Source organism: Morone saxatilis, unplaced genomic scaffold (genome assembly GCF_004916995.1).
Source record: "Morone saxatilis isolate NCDOM2014 unplaced genomic scaffold, NCSU_SB_2.0 Contig24, whole genome shotgun sequence".
NCBI lineage: Eukaryota > Metazoa > Chordata > Actinopteri > Moronidae > Morone > Morone saxatilis.
The window spans coordinates 17153558-17168029 of NW_023339807.1; the positions used below are offsets into that span (position 1 = coordinate 17153558).

At 41.0% G+C, this 14472-nt stretch overlaps 2 protein-coding genes across 2 annotated transcripts; one reads left to right on the forward strand and one right to left on the reverse strand.

Annotated features, from left to right (window-relative positions):
* The first annotated feature begins 5759 nt into the window (after positions 1-5759).
* wnt4b (wingless-type MMTV integration site family, member 4b) lies at positions 5760-9263 on the forward strand. The gene is made up of 8 exons (XM_035672670.1): positions 5760-6008; positions 6412-6565; positions 6750-6834; positions 6932-7063; positions 7396-7538; positions 7628-7768; positions 7852-8014; positions 8118-9263. The coding sequence occupies exons 1-8, from the start codon at positions 5920-5922 to the stop codon at positions 8285-8287; spliced, it is 1077 nt and encodes a 358-aa protein (XP_035528563.1). The 5' UTR covers positions 5760-5919; the 3' UTR covers positions 8288-9263.
* Positions 9264-9391: 128 nt separating this feature from the next.
* Positions 9392-14434, reverse strand: cdc42l (cell division cycle 42, like). The gene is made up of 6 exons (XM_035672709.1): positions 14329-14434; positions 12208-12312; positions 12011-12083; positions 11798-11907; positions 10543-10740; positions 9392-10431 (listed from the first exon to the last, which is right to left on the reverse strand). The coding sequence occupies exons 2-6, from the start codon at positions 12310-12312 to the stop codon at positions 10342-10344; spliced, it is 576 nt and encodes a 191-aa protein (XP_035528602.1). The 5' UTR covers positions 14329-14434; the 3' UTR covers positions 9392-10341.
* Between the last annotated feature and the right edge of the window lie 38 nt (positions 14435-14472).

A 14472-nucleotide genomic window follows, 5' to 3' on the forward strand; every position in this document is an offset into this window, starting at 1 on the left:
TGTGTGTGTGTTGGGGGGGGGCTGAAGTCCTGGTGGTGTAACAGAACTGAATGTGTGTCAGATACTCTGATGACGGCCATCATTCGGCATCCCTGAAGTAGGCTGAGGCCTTGTGTCACGGCGGCGTGGTTACAGCGAGACTGCGCCACATCTGTCTCACCGACCCGGGGGGGGGGCAGGACTGTGGGTGTCTTTGGTTTTGAGTGCGACAGCAGGTGGTAGGGAGACAGGAGAGTGAGAGGGGTCTTTGGTCTGATGTTATTGGATGCAGGTCAAAGGTGAATGAACTGAACGTTGCCTTCAAGTTCAGTTTGTAAATGCAGGAAATGAACGCTGTCGAAACACTAAATATGAAAGTTCCTCAGCCGTACGAGAGCTGCCAAAACGTGACACTCTGAGCCACAGAGGCAACATCAACTGTAGGTGGCAATTACATTGTACAAATGTGTCACGTAAATTAACTGAAACATCCATTATATGCCTGCTCCAGCTCTCTCCTTGGTAGTCCTGGTCCTGGTTCTTGTCCTGGTCCTGGTTCTTGTCCTGGTTCCTGGTTCTTGGTCCTGGTGCTGCAGCACATTGTAGCTTTTAGCTGCTTACTTTCTAAAATTCTAAAAAGTGGCCTTGAAAAATGATCATTTTTGACTCAGCTGGGGGTTTGTTTTGTTAACAACAGTGTAAAGTAATAAAAAAAACACTTGAATGTGCAACAAGTCGAAAATAAGAGCTTTAGGAAGCAGCTCCTGAAAGCCTCACGTGAGTCTAATGATCCACGGTGGTTACCTCCTCCTGAACTGAACCTCTTTATTACACTGAATCAGATTTAGTTATGTGCAGTGATCATACTTTAAGACCCGGCTCTGCATCCCTGAAACAGGCCTCCTGTTGTGGGTTGCAAAATGATGCCTTCAAGTTCAGTCTGTAATGCAGTGAATAACACTGGAGCTGCTGCACACGTAAGACACATCAAACCAGTATTAAAGTAGTTTTTTTATGTACTGTGGCATTTAATGAACTTTTTTTTACAAAAGAAAAAGTGTTCAAATAATTCATGAAAACATCCATAACATTGTTAAAGGTTTCTCTGAAGTTCACACATTACTACCTTTAAAGTTGTGTTTAGAGGACAGTAAATAAGACTGGAGCTGCTGCACATTAGAGCTTAACAGTATAAATATGAGTGTGATTACACTGTACAAAAGAAAAACTTAAATAAATAAATAAAATAAATAAATTAACAAAAACTTTAATTATATTGTTCTGGAGCTGCAGCACACTTTAGCTTTAATGCTGCTCGATTTATAAAACCTTTAAAAAAAAAAAAAGCCAAATGTTGCTTTAGGCTTTGCAGGGTTCTGTTTTTACCAATATTTAAAAGATTTTAAAAAAAGCACTTGAATGTTTAATTAGTCTTATTTGAAATGTTTGAACTCAAACAAGCTCAGAAGGAGCACTTGAAGGCCACATGTGAGTCTAATCACGCCGCTGCTCACTCGTACACCGTGAGAGGTATTCAGTCATTTATACCTCTTTGAACTGCTCTTCCTAATCACACTTCTTATTTGGACGTCTACAATGACGGTTTGAGCACCATGTTCCTTCCACACAATCTTCAAAAACATTAGGAATTCTATCAGTATCATAGACAGCGTATTCATCCTGAACCGCCTCTTTGTTGAAGCTTTATAACGTTTTTAAGTGGAAAACTAAAAAACCCAACATCACCAGAATCAGGTTTACAAACAAGGAATTTTGCTTTGGTAATTTGGTGCATAATTAAGCATAGAAAATATAAATAAAGATAAAAAATAGCAGATAAAAGGAGATAATATATACAAATATAAAAAGAGAATATGGCTGGAAATAAGTGAGCTGTAAACAATTGATTTTGCAAAGATAAAATCAGAGGAAAGTGCAATAATGCCTGGTTTTATAAACATTAACTAAACATTTAACCGGACTGATTTGGTATTTGAAATAATTTTGGTGTCTCTGTTTGATTTAATCACAGTTATGCTGGTTTGAACCGTGTTTGGCTGCATGTCAAGACTCATAACTTACTGACCCACTGGCAGGCTGCTACTTGTTTAGATGTAAGTAAGACAAGTTACCATTGAGACTCATAACCATACATTACTGTACTGGTACACATGGCAAGTTTCCTACTTTTTAAAGATGCATATGTGCTTTCATTTTAGACGATAAAACAGTACAGTAGTAACAATATTACGGATTTACTCACTGCCAAACAGGGATGTGATCAGTAACTTGTAGGTCTGTGCTTTGATATCACTGAAGGTCAGAAATGCATTTATATAATCACAGAAACTTAAAGCTGCATTCATTCTGGTACTTTCTAGATCATTCTATGTATCAGAGATGGTATATTCTGCAGGTTGGATTCAGTAGATATGGTAAGAGAATAGGGCAGCAACAGTCAAAATGGGAGCCCAGAGGCCTTCGACTGCTTCCTCTACTGCTATGGCCACTCTGCACCGTGGAGTACATGCAGATCGCATAGCAACAAAGGCCTATGTCTGGCCGTTGTCTGTTACTATCGCTTGAATGCCCCTTACACATGCATGTAAGCGCGTGCATAAGCACTCACGTGCATGCCGTCACCAACACCTCCTACTCCCTCTATCCCATATGCACAGCTATCTTTCTACCTCACACGCACACCGCACACACCACCACCACCCCTCAACACCAACATCATCCCATAATATTCATGGGTCGTCCATTCCCTCTGCCCCCTCCCCCCCCCATGTGCACACAGCTCACCGCTCACTCTGCCACCCCCACTTCCCTGCCTGACAACACCACCGCCCGCCATCCCATAATATTCATGCACACGCTCCACACACATTCATACACAGCAGTGCATTCAGCTCTTTGTTGGCAGAGATGCCTGAGCAATGCGAACGTGCTCATGCACAGCAGTCATGTTTCTGCCTGCTATGATTATTCCATCCGCGCTCAGGCTGCTGAGGCAGGTAGCCCCCAAGTGCAGAGAAGTAACAAAGCAAATGAAGGACGAGGCGAAAAAAGGTGGTGGGTCACGTTTCTATCTCATAATGACCTTGGGTGGAAATATGTTCATAAAATCCAGAGTCAGCCTGAGGCGAACCATCTCTGGATGAGGCCCATCATCCATCCCATGGTAAGGATCAGTGGACAAAGTAAGATCTGTTTAGAGTTGCCCCACCTCAGAGCAGACTCTGCTGCTGCTGCTGCTGCCTCCCTGTATAACAGAGGGAATGCAAGTCATCTCAACATATATGTCATGCTGAAGCTTTAACAAGCATCTCTTCAGGCTCTGCAACCTGGCTACAGTCAATCAGTACGGGACCATTTCAGCATGATAAAATGTCCACAAAATGGGGGAAAGATAAAGATAAAAAAAAAGAGGGCAAGTTATTTACGAGAGAGGGGTGAAGGGATGAGCATAACAGAGGCGCCGGACATGACAGTGGCCAGCTCATCACCATGGCGTTGCTGTGGGAGACAGCGGAAGACGTCACTTGGAGAAACAGGGGACACAAAGGAGGAATACGACATGAGGAGGGCAAAAAAAAGGAGGGAAGGGGGCCTACAAGAAACCTGTCTTTGCAGATATAGACAGTGGAAAGTGTGTGTGTGTGTACGGGGTGACCATTTACTCAGGAACTGGGTGTCAGGGGGTTCAGGTAAATGGGCCACCAAATCCTGGACGGGGACTGCGACAGAGTCTGCAAATGTTTGGTTCCAGTGCCGCACTGACTCATCTGATTCAACAAATGAGCCCTTAAGAGCAGTAAATAAGTTTCATCAGGTGTGACAAGGCTATAGCACAACCTTTTTTCTGTTTTTTTTTTTTACTTCATTGGACTCTGAGATTTAAAAAGAAATGTCTTCAGGGTTCAATTTATGAATCCATAAAATTAAGGAAATCACAGCGCTGCCATCAAAATCAGCCAACGGTGATTACAAAAGATACAAAATAAATACTAAACAATGCATAAAACAACATGAAACTAACAGAGCCAAAACGCAGTAACTACAACTTGTTAGAAAATTGAGTTCTAACAGAATCCAACATATGCAACATCTTTTTTACAACTCCTACAGTTAAATAAAAACACGAATTGACAAAAAATGTAAGATAGAGCTGCAGCACATCTTTTACCTAGAAATAAAATTATACAATGTATCATGAAGTTTCAGCGTTGTTCATCCAGTTACAAACTATTAAATGAGAGACTCTTTGTAACATTGCATCCCAGGCTGAACTTAGAGACAAAACTACCAAATAAACTCACATTAGTGCAGTAAACAAAGATGAATCATACAATATAGCCTATATGTTATACTTTGTGTTCACAGAGCTACCATAAATTAATAAAACACTCTTTAGAGTATTTTAGATTCACACATAATGTCAGTTTTTTTCCCCTCATGTCAAAAACCTGCTTTGTTATTCTTTACTACTTTTTCCTAACCCCAGTGTAACACTCTCTCCTCATGCCCTCCTTCCCCTCCTATCTCGTGATTTATTTGCCTCAGTTCCAATATTTGTCGGCAGTGTGTTTTCTTCCCCTTGTCTAAATGTCACCCCTTCTTCTAAGACAATACAGGGAGTGGGAGAGAGGGAGAACGAGAGGGCAAATGCGGGGGAGATGGAGGAAGGGGAGGGGGGAGGAACTCGTAAAATGAGCAACAAAGTTTGGGAAAATTAAACATTAGGTAGGACACTTTTTCACATGCATATACATTTACAGTACATGGAAACAGAAACGCTGTGTCATAGTTTCTGATGTCAGGATTCTGTGGGACATCTGATGGATCAATTTTCCTGCTGAGTATTTCTATAGAGGAAACAAAAGGCTTTAGTTTGTGTTCTCATTAAGTTATTTCTCAGCAGCAAATAAACTCCAGCACACATTAACATACAAAGATTTATACACACATTTGTATGTGATAATCATTCAAATGACATTATTTTACAGGCTCAGATCTGAGGTCTCAAGCCAAACATACACAATAGAAAGCATACTTACACTCTTAATACTTGCATAGTACAACTATTATCCTTCCCAAAGCCTCCTCCTCCTCCTCCTCCTCCCCTTCCTCGGCATCACTCCACACCCTGGATCACGCCTGTCCTCTCTCTCCCACCCTCATTCTCTACCTCCTTTATAACCCATCACTCCCATCTCACTGCTCTCACTCATTCTTCTGTTTCAACCTGGACTGGACATGTTTGTTTTCTTGGGAACGAAACTGAGTACTTGCTGACACGATGTTCTGCCGCTTTTTTGTTGTTGTTGTAAAAATTTTATTTTACTAGCCCTTCTGGATTTTAAGTTTTGTTTTTGAGGGGGTAGATTCTACTAATATGTTCAATTAAATTGGGACATGTGGATTTATTTTTGTTTTTGAAGGATGAGTTTGGCTCGCAATTTGTAAAACATTCCAGTGAGCATGCTTTTGCTGTCAGTGACAGCACAAGTGAAGAAACCCATGAACAACTTTATTAATTGAAATTGGGATTCAGTTTCAATTTGACCAACTCAGTATCAAAAAGAAGGATAACTGGATATCGCAGGACTATGAACTGGTAAGAATCAGTGTTAATTTTGCAATATTGTCATATTGAATATTATGTTGTCTCATATTTGCAGCTTCCAAAGATTTCGCAGGAAATTATTGTTTATTTGAAGGTTTTTTAAAACTTCTTCAGTGGTGTCTTAGTCTCTGACCTGTTAACTTTTGTCGTTTCTACAGATATGTGGGGATCATCCCCAGACTCTGGTCCAGAAACATAAGCCAACACCAGCACAGACAGGCAGACAGATCACTTCAACTGTGGAGACTGGCAGCGTGCTGTCCAAACACCCAGCCTGACGCACGGAGACGGACAGACAGACGGACAGTCTGATGCCAACTGTCTCCACTGTCAATCTCACGGCACCACTCCTCCTCCTGTTGCTATGGGCAACCCACCCCACCATGGCAACCAACTGGCTGTAAGTCTAGCGTGCGAGGGAGGAAGAGAAAGAGGGAGTTTGTTTGTCATGCTATAACTTTTAAAAGATGGTGACATGTCTCTAAATCTCTTTCAGTCGCTCCCCTCTCTTTCTTTGTCTCACTCCTGGTGACCTTTTCTCTTTTCTTTCTCTCTGCCTTCACTGTGTCTTCTCTGTCTTCTTTGCCTGGTCTTCCCCTTGTTTCCATCCTCTCTAAAACTCTGCCCGGTCGTTACCTCTTCATCCTTTTTTGTACCCTTTTCTCTTCTCCATGTGCTCTTCCTCTTTCACTCCCTCCCCTTTTCTTCATTATGCATCCTCTTTTTTTGCCCCTTTTTCCCCCCTTTCCCTTTCCACAACCTGCTCTGAATCACTGTACCACTCCCCCACCTTTGTGTCCCAGCTCCCTGGCGAGGCTGCCTCGCTCCAGGCCCGTGTCCGGTGCTGCCCCATGTGCGCGGCTGAGGGGGCTGACCCCAGGGCAGGTGGGGGTGTGCAGGGCGCGAGGGGAGGTCATGGAGTCCGTACGCAAGGCAGCCGAGATGGTCATAGAAGAGGTATGGTCAGAGGGGGGAAAAAAAAAGTCTCAGGGTCATGACCACTATTAGCTTCAAAACAGCCACTAGTTTCATAACACTTATTATCAGCATTATCAGTGTGTGTGTGTGTGTGTGTCGGACCTGATAAATTCTACATGAGACCCCCCAATCTCACTGCTTTGCATGTCACTGTCTAACTCAGTGCCAGCACCAGTTCAGGAATCGGCGCTGGAACTGTTCCACCACCCCACGTGGGATCAATGTATTCGGCAGAGTCATGAACCAAGGTATCCTCATATTGAAGATGTGTCATGGAGAATGCCCTCTGATAAACATGAGGCGGCTCTCAGAATCAGAATTTCCACATGTCTATTTTTGATTCAGGGACTCGTGAGGCGGCCTTTGTGCATGCTCTGTCCTCAGCGGCCGTGGCAGTGGCTGTGACCCGTGCCTGCACCCGAGGGGAGCTGGAGAGGTGTGGCTGTGACAGGAAGGTCAGGGGGGTCAGCCCCGAGGGTAAGCTTGGATTACATTGCATGAAAATGTAACGGGTAAATCCACACTGAGTCACACACCAAAAAAACTGCTGCTACGCTGGTTTCTGTATGTAGCATGACATACAAAGCAGTAATGTCCACATCCCACACAGTGAAGTCTCAGGCGGTATTTTCCTCATCAGCTCTGATATTACTGATTAGATTGTGGCCATAAGTGCAATACGTACTGACAGACAGCAGTGTCGTGTGATCTAGTGTGGATTTAACAGCCATCTGTTTCAGCTTTAAATCTGAAGTGGTTTCAGGGTTGCAATGATCCAGCGTACTGTCTCTCTCTCTGTCCTACCACAGGTTTCCAGTGGTCAGGGTGCAGCGACAACCTGTCCTACGGTGTGGCATTCTCCCAAACATTTGTGGATGAACCAGAACGAGCCAAGGGGCTGTCAGCAGGGCGACCACTCATGAACCTCCATAACAACGAGGCTGGTCGAAAGGTTGGTGGCAGCACTCTTTGTTGACATCCGACTTGATTTCCAGTCTTAGTCATCTGCTCCCCTTATACTCACTGTCCTCCCACCCTCAGGCTATCCTTCACAACATGCAGGTGGAGTGTAAGTGTCATGGCGTCTCTGGCTCCTGTGAGTTGAGGACCTGCTGGAAGGTTATGCCTCCATTCAGGCGCGTCGGTGTTGTGCTCAAGGAACGCTTTGATGGAGCCACAGAGGTATCAGAATACGCCACAACCTCCTATTAAACCTTGAAAGTCCCCATTCTGTCTGGCTCTCTCACCAATCCTCCTCCTCTTAGGTTCGCCTAACTCGTATAGGATCCAGGACAGCCCTGCTCCCCCGTGACCCCCAGGTCAAACCCCCTGCTGCCAGAGACCTTCTGTACCTTGCACCCTCCCCAGATTTCTGCCATCTTGACCCTGACAACGGTATCCCCGGGACTGCTGGTAGGAAATGCAACGGTAAGATCAACCCAGGACCATCTCACAGCAAATCAATCCAGATAATCCAACTTTTCAATCAAAATGATTACAGAAAAATTATGTTTTTTATAAACGCACCCAGGAACCTCTCGGCTGGCACCAGATGGCTGTGAACTGGTGTGCTGCGGGCCGGGGTACAGAGCGGGCCGGGCAGAGGTGGTGCAACGCTGCTCCTGCAAGTTTTCATGGTGCTGCTCAGTCCGCTGCCAGCAGTGCAAGAACACGGTCACCATTCACACCTGCAGAGTCTAAGAGGTCCCAAACAAGACCAGACCGCCTGAGCAGAAAGACCTCAACAAACCACTAGACAGACACTCATGAACTCAAGATGGGATAAGGACAACCATTTTTACCATAATTAATTCAAACCTTATCTTAAATTCGGGCCAAAAGTCAACTTAAATTAGGTTTGAGCACATGTAACAACAAATAATAATTAAAGCAACAGTAAGTAAGATACAAACAAGAATCACCTGGACAGGTGGGCGGGCACAGACATGCATGCACACAAACACACATGAAACATTTAATCTCACACTGAACTGACAAAGCTTTTAAAGCTGAACTTAACCAGAACTAACAGGGAAACATTGCAGCACTACTTTTGTTTTATGCAAACTATTGGCGTTGTGTCATAGACTAGCAGGTCTTTGAACATTGACTATATTTATGTCTTCCTTCTCTATTCTGGTTTATTTATTTATATATCCAAGTCTTTGCTTCACTTCAGCCTCCAGCAATGACATCTTGAATAGCAAGAATAACCTCTACTTACAACAGTGTCTGTCTTGTGTTTTGTCCCTCACCTTCATGTGAAACTCTTCTGTATGTTCCTGCACAAGCAGTGCTTTTAGGTCTGTTCAAACAAAATCTAATAAATACAGTAGTTTTATCCTAAATGTGTTTATTGAGTTTTTTATTATATATTATCATATGTGAAAGTTTAAAGGTCCCCTGTGTAGTCTTTGACCACTTGAGGCACTACAGAGCAACATTATGATGAGTGTCTCCCCGTTTTAATGCTGGGACATGCTTTTCCAGTCTCTGTGTGTGCCAACAAGCAGGGTTATAGTTTGTTATATTTTTACAGGTTTTTGTATTACATTTGTGTTTTCTCTTTTGTGAACTGTAAAGCAGAGATTGACTTGCCAAGCATCAGCAAAAGGTGGGAAGGGAAAGGGAAGAGGGCCGCTTGCTGATGTGAACACATTTGTTAGGCTTTAAGAATAAACACAATGTGTTTTTCTGAGAAACACTGAATGTAAATGTAGCTATTTGTTAATTAGAATTATCTCTAAGGATTTGTTGTACATGCAGCATTCTCCCTAAAACATACAAAACAATGGCTACTTTCCATGTCATTAAACCATTTTATTAAAAATATCCTGTGATTACAAACACCCAGAATTTTACTAGCAAAGGTTATCATCTCAATCTCTATCAAGATTAAGATCTATTCAAAATATTACAACTTAATTTGTTATATTATCAATCGCTCGAAATTGGTAGTCTAGCAATAAAATAAAAAAAAATCTTGATAAAATAAAAACTCAAGTTTCAAAATGAATAAATGCTAAAAAAAAAATCCCAAAACAAAGTCACGGAATTAATACAATATAAACAAAAGAAGAATAAAATAGATATTCATGAGTCAACTGAAGGGAAATTGATGGAAATGCACTTGGCCTCCCCGGAAGAAAGTAACCGTTACAGACATCTACCTTAGTTTGGAGTGACAATAAATCTCTTGTGCTCTCATCATTCAATCCAAAAGGGTCAGAAAAGAAGGCAAGAGTACCACTTGACATTAAGTTGCCCCTTTAAATGTACTAACCAAAGTTCACTAAAAAACTCAATGTTCAAAGTGTTTACCATTTACATTTCCCTACACTGGGTCTCAATAGGCCACAATACGTAAAAACACAGAGGAGGCCATAGGCAGATAAAATAATATTTCTTGTTTTTAAAAAAAAAAAATGGCGCGACAGTGACAGGCAGGGGGGGCCCGCCCCACCTGAATATCTGTAGAGAAAACACTGCAATTTTAAAAGCTTTCAGTAAAAGGAGATAGGTGACACTTACTGCATTTACTGCATGCTGAAGTTTTGCTCGCTCAGCCTCTTTCAAAGTTTATTTTGAAGGCACAATCAGTGTACATGTGTATTAGAATAAATCTCAATGGCATTGTACCTCCCCTTCCCCTTTTGCTTTGTCCTTTTTTTTCATAATGGCCATTGGTCTTTCTGATGCTTTGATTCACCCCACCTATTTTTTTCACCATCACATCTCTCACTGCTGTTGTTCGTCTATAGGAGAACGCACTTTCTCTTGGTTTTGGTCTCAGGAGGCTCCAAGGCTGCCAGGATGGCCTCGTCGAACACATTCTTAAGCCCTCGCTGGTTGAAAAGAACAGAAAACAAGACAGAGTGTAAGACTTGACTGATTTAACAAATATCAGGTTGCTTTCAGCTTGAACGGTGTGATGAAACTTTAACAAAAGCCCAAACCTGTGTCAGAGCAGAGCACTCCACGTATTTGACTGCCTTGAGCTCACGAGCCAGCTTCTCTCCGCTCTCAGAATATAGGGGGCGCTGTTTGTTCTTTGCAAGCTTCTCGATCGTGTTGCTGTCTTCCCGCAGGTCCACTTGTGTGCCCACTAACAGGAAAGGAGTGCGTGGGCAGTGATGAGAAATCTCAGGAACCCACTGGGGAGAAGAAGATATAAAGATTAAATTCACATTTCCCTCCTTCCTGTCTAAGACTGAGTACTTCAATACTTCTTTGGTACTGAACAAAATGTGCTTGCTGCTCTTAATACTGAAAACTGGCAGTGAGTGTCTGGTCAGATTCATAGTCTTATTTAATTACTCGTTGATCCTGTAGTTCTTGATTTAAATCAACATTTTGCCAACTTCAATTTCATGTATGGAAAGAGCTTTCCTTTTTGGTTGTTTGTGTTTAGACAATATTTAATATTTAATAACTTTGGCTGGTTTGTTAAATTTTTTAAAGGAAAACAATGAACATTTCTCAATGTCTGGAATCATAAAAATTATATTTTTAGTATCAGTACTAGGTATCATATCTGCTCTAATACAAAAAAAATCAACCCTCCGCCCTAGTCATGTCTGTAGAGCTGAAATGATGTAGAAAAAAATCTAGTTTCAGAAAATGTTCCCCTGTTCCAGCGTCTCAAATGTAAGCATTTGTCACCTTTTTGGTCGGAAAAAATTTGACATTTGATTTGTGGTCACCTTAGGGAACAAGGAGAATTGTGACAGGCATTTTCCACTATTTTCTTCCATTTCATATACCTAACAATTAAACAGTGAATCCAGAAAGTAATCTGCCAATTATTCAATAATAAAAATAATCCTAATCCTACATGTCTGTCAAACTAGTTTTGCAAACTAGAGCCGCAACAATCTGTCGATTAATCAATTAGTCGTCAACTATTAAATTAATCCAAAATTAAAATCTATATTTTCAGCTTCTCAATATATTTTGAGAAGCTGAAAATATAGAAATATTTTCTGGTTTCCTAACTCCTCTATGACAGTAAACTGAATATCTTTGGGTTGTGGACAAAGACATTTTGAGGATGTCACCTTGGGCTTTGGAAAAAAAAGGAAAAATATTCTGATATTTTATGGACCAAATTGACAGATTATCTTCGATAATATTACATGCAGCCCAGCTGCAAACCAGCACCAGATGCATTTAACAACAAAAGTAAGTTATTTAAATTATTTAAAAACTCACCTTCTCTTTGACGTTTTCAAACGATGAGGGTGAGACGACTGAAAAACAAACAAGGAACACGTCTGTCTGTGGATAGCTGAGCGGACGCAGCCTGTCGTAATCCTCCTGACCTGAGAACGACAATCACAAGAGAAACAGGGAAGTTTTTCTATTTGTTTTAGAGTCACACAAAAAGGAGATAAAAAGAGAGTCTTTCAAAGACATTCATGTTACCTGCTGTGTCAAATAGGCCAAGTGTATAGGGCTCTCCCCCAATCATCACCGTCACTGCATAATTGTCAAAAACCTTTGAAAGAAATTTCAAATTATTTCACAAAAACAAAAGGCTGCATGTTCGTTTGCCAATGCGTTTATGACATACAGTACATTGTTATTTCTCTGTATGTGACTCTGTATTTATTACTACTCACCGTAGGCACATATTCTGAGGGGAACTTGTTGGTTGTGTAGGAGATCAGTAAGCAGGTCTTTCCTACTGCACCGTCTCCTACCACTACACATTTTATAGTCTGCATCTACGGGGATAAAGAGAAAATAGGAAACATCACAAGAGTGTGAGCAAATATAAAGTGTCCCACACATTTACCGCCTGACACTGAGAGAGGAAGTAATACACATAAAGTCTAAATATTATCTCCAGGCAGTGCCAGGCAATCTTATGAGTAACAGACAATTCTGAGGTACTTGTACGTTTGTTGTTACTTTATAATTCATTAGAGGGAAATACTGCACTTTTTAATTTAACTTTACAGATATAGTTACTAGTTGGTTACTAAAATGACTTACAATAAGCTCTAACCTAACCAGCTACAACCTCATAATGCTGCTTACACAGTGACATATCAGTAATAATAATCCAATAATGTTATATATCACTCTGAAAGGAGTGGTTCTGCTGCATGGTGAATATATTTACTTTATGCTAGAATGATCAAGAAGCACCTTACAATATAGTAGATAAAACTAGCTCAATCATACTCGACTAGTTACAACATTAACTTAAGATTAGGCATCAGTACTGATAATCAAAAAATAAAATACATAGTTGAATAACACTCAAAGCAGCCATTTTTTACTTTAACTTAATGTTCTTCCAACATGTTACTTGCAATTATTTATAAAGTTTTACAGTGTGGTAATTACATATATAATAAAATACTATAAAATAGCTCTGGACTAACCACAAAATGCTTCTTACAAGTTAAATATTGTAATTCTTGAAGTTTTTTATTTTATATCTTGAATACATTTCTTGATGCTCCTGAACACATCACCGGTGATGTGACTTGGGTGTTGCAGGTGTTTCAGCATCAGACAACCTCACCGTGGTGATCCAGCCGTGGTTGGTCAGACCACAACTTGTGTTCATGCGCTCATCCATTTATTTGACTTCTTAAGTTACTAATTATCTTTCAGTTTAAGAGTTAACGATATTGATTATTAAGTCCACCTAGCTGAACTAATGCAGTCTAATACAACAGCCCTACAATAAACCCAACCTTCATAAAGGTCATAATGTTGGGTTTTTGTTGAAACTGTTTTAGGTGTTGTGTAAATGAGTCTTAATCAATGCTTTATCACAAGCAGGTGTGCTGGAAAGACCAACTAATTGTGTCACTTTTTATTTAAAAGCACAAACTATAGCTAGTTTAATTGTAAAATATTACAGCTCACCTGCTACAGGCGTGTGATTTGACTGATTATGTTCATTTGTAGTAAATAAAAACAAGTTAAAATATAGGAAGCTAGACATAAATGAACAGGATAAGTAATAATTTCTCAATTATCTGGCCACTTCATACAGTTTAGAGGTACTCCTGCTTGATTGCAATACTCCCATTGTGTGTTGTTTTGGGTGGTAAGTACAGTGAGAAATAAGAACAACCTTCACATTCACATCGTACTGTGCGTGTTATTACATGTGCATGTTACAGACTATTGATGACAATGAATCACTTCCGCATAGGCTGCATACCAGAGATCTTATAGAAGAAGAAAAAAACAGGGCCTATTAGCCCGGTGTAAGTCAGAAGCGGATACTGCCCAACACTTCCGCTAAATAAACACTTCATCGGCTAAAAAAAAAAAAAAAAAGTACTGAAACTCTAATTAAAATGTAGAAGCAACAACCAACATCAGATACGAGCCCTGGTTGTAGTTATTCAGTGATTGTATTGGCTCAGATTGATAAAGTGTCAACTATCACACTGTATCTCTCAGTTAGCCTGCTTACTAAACTAGGAACAGATCCATGTTTAACCACCAAACACAAGGAAACAGTCGCAGCAGCAGTGGCGATAACAGACAACAGTGAAACCTCATTAACACATTGATCAACACTAAATGAAGCTTCAGGGTTAGAAACTTTTAACACACCGCGGTTTATTTAAAAAAAAAGACAAAAAACCCCAATAAACAAACATTTCCTCTCGTTAGAAACTTTATATTGTTGAAGGGATTCTGCTACGTGTGTCCCATAGTGTAACTAGCCGTGAATAGTTGTTTCAGACTGTTTTTCTAACTCTACTCACCGTTTTTCTTCACACAGGTTAGGCGTTGGTTACATCCGGGTTTGAGGGTCGAATTACTTTTTAGCGCAGCCGCAGACCAGACGAGCCGTCGTCACAGCTGTGGAATACACACACCGCCCCCTGCTGGACACACACACACACACA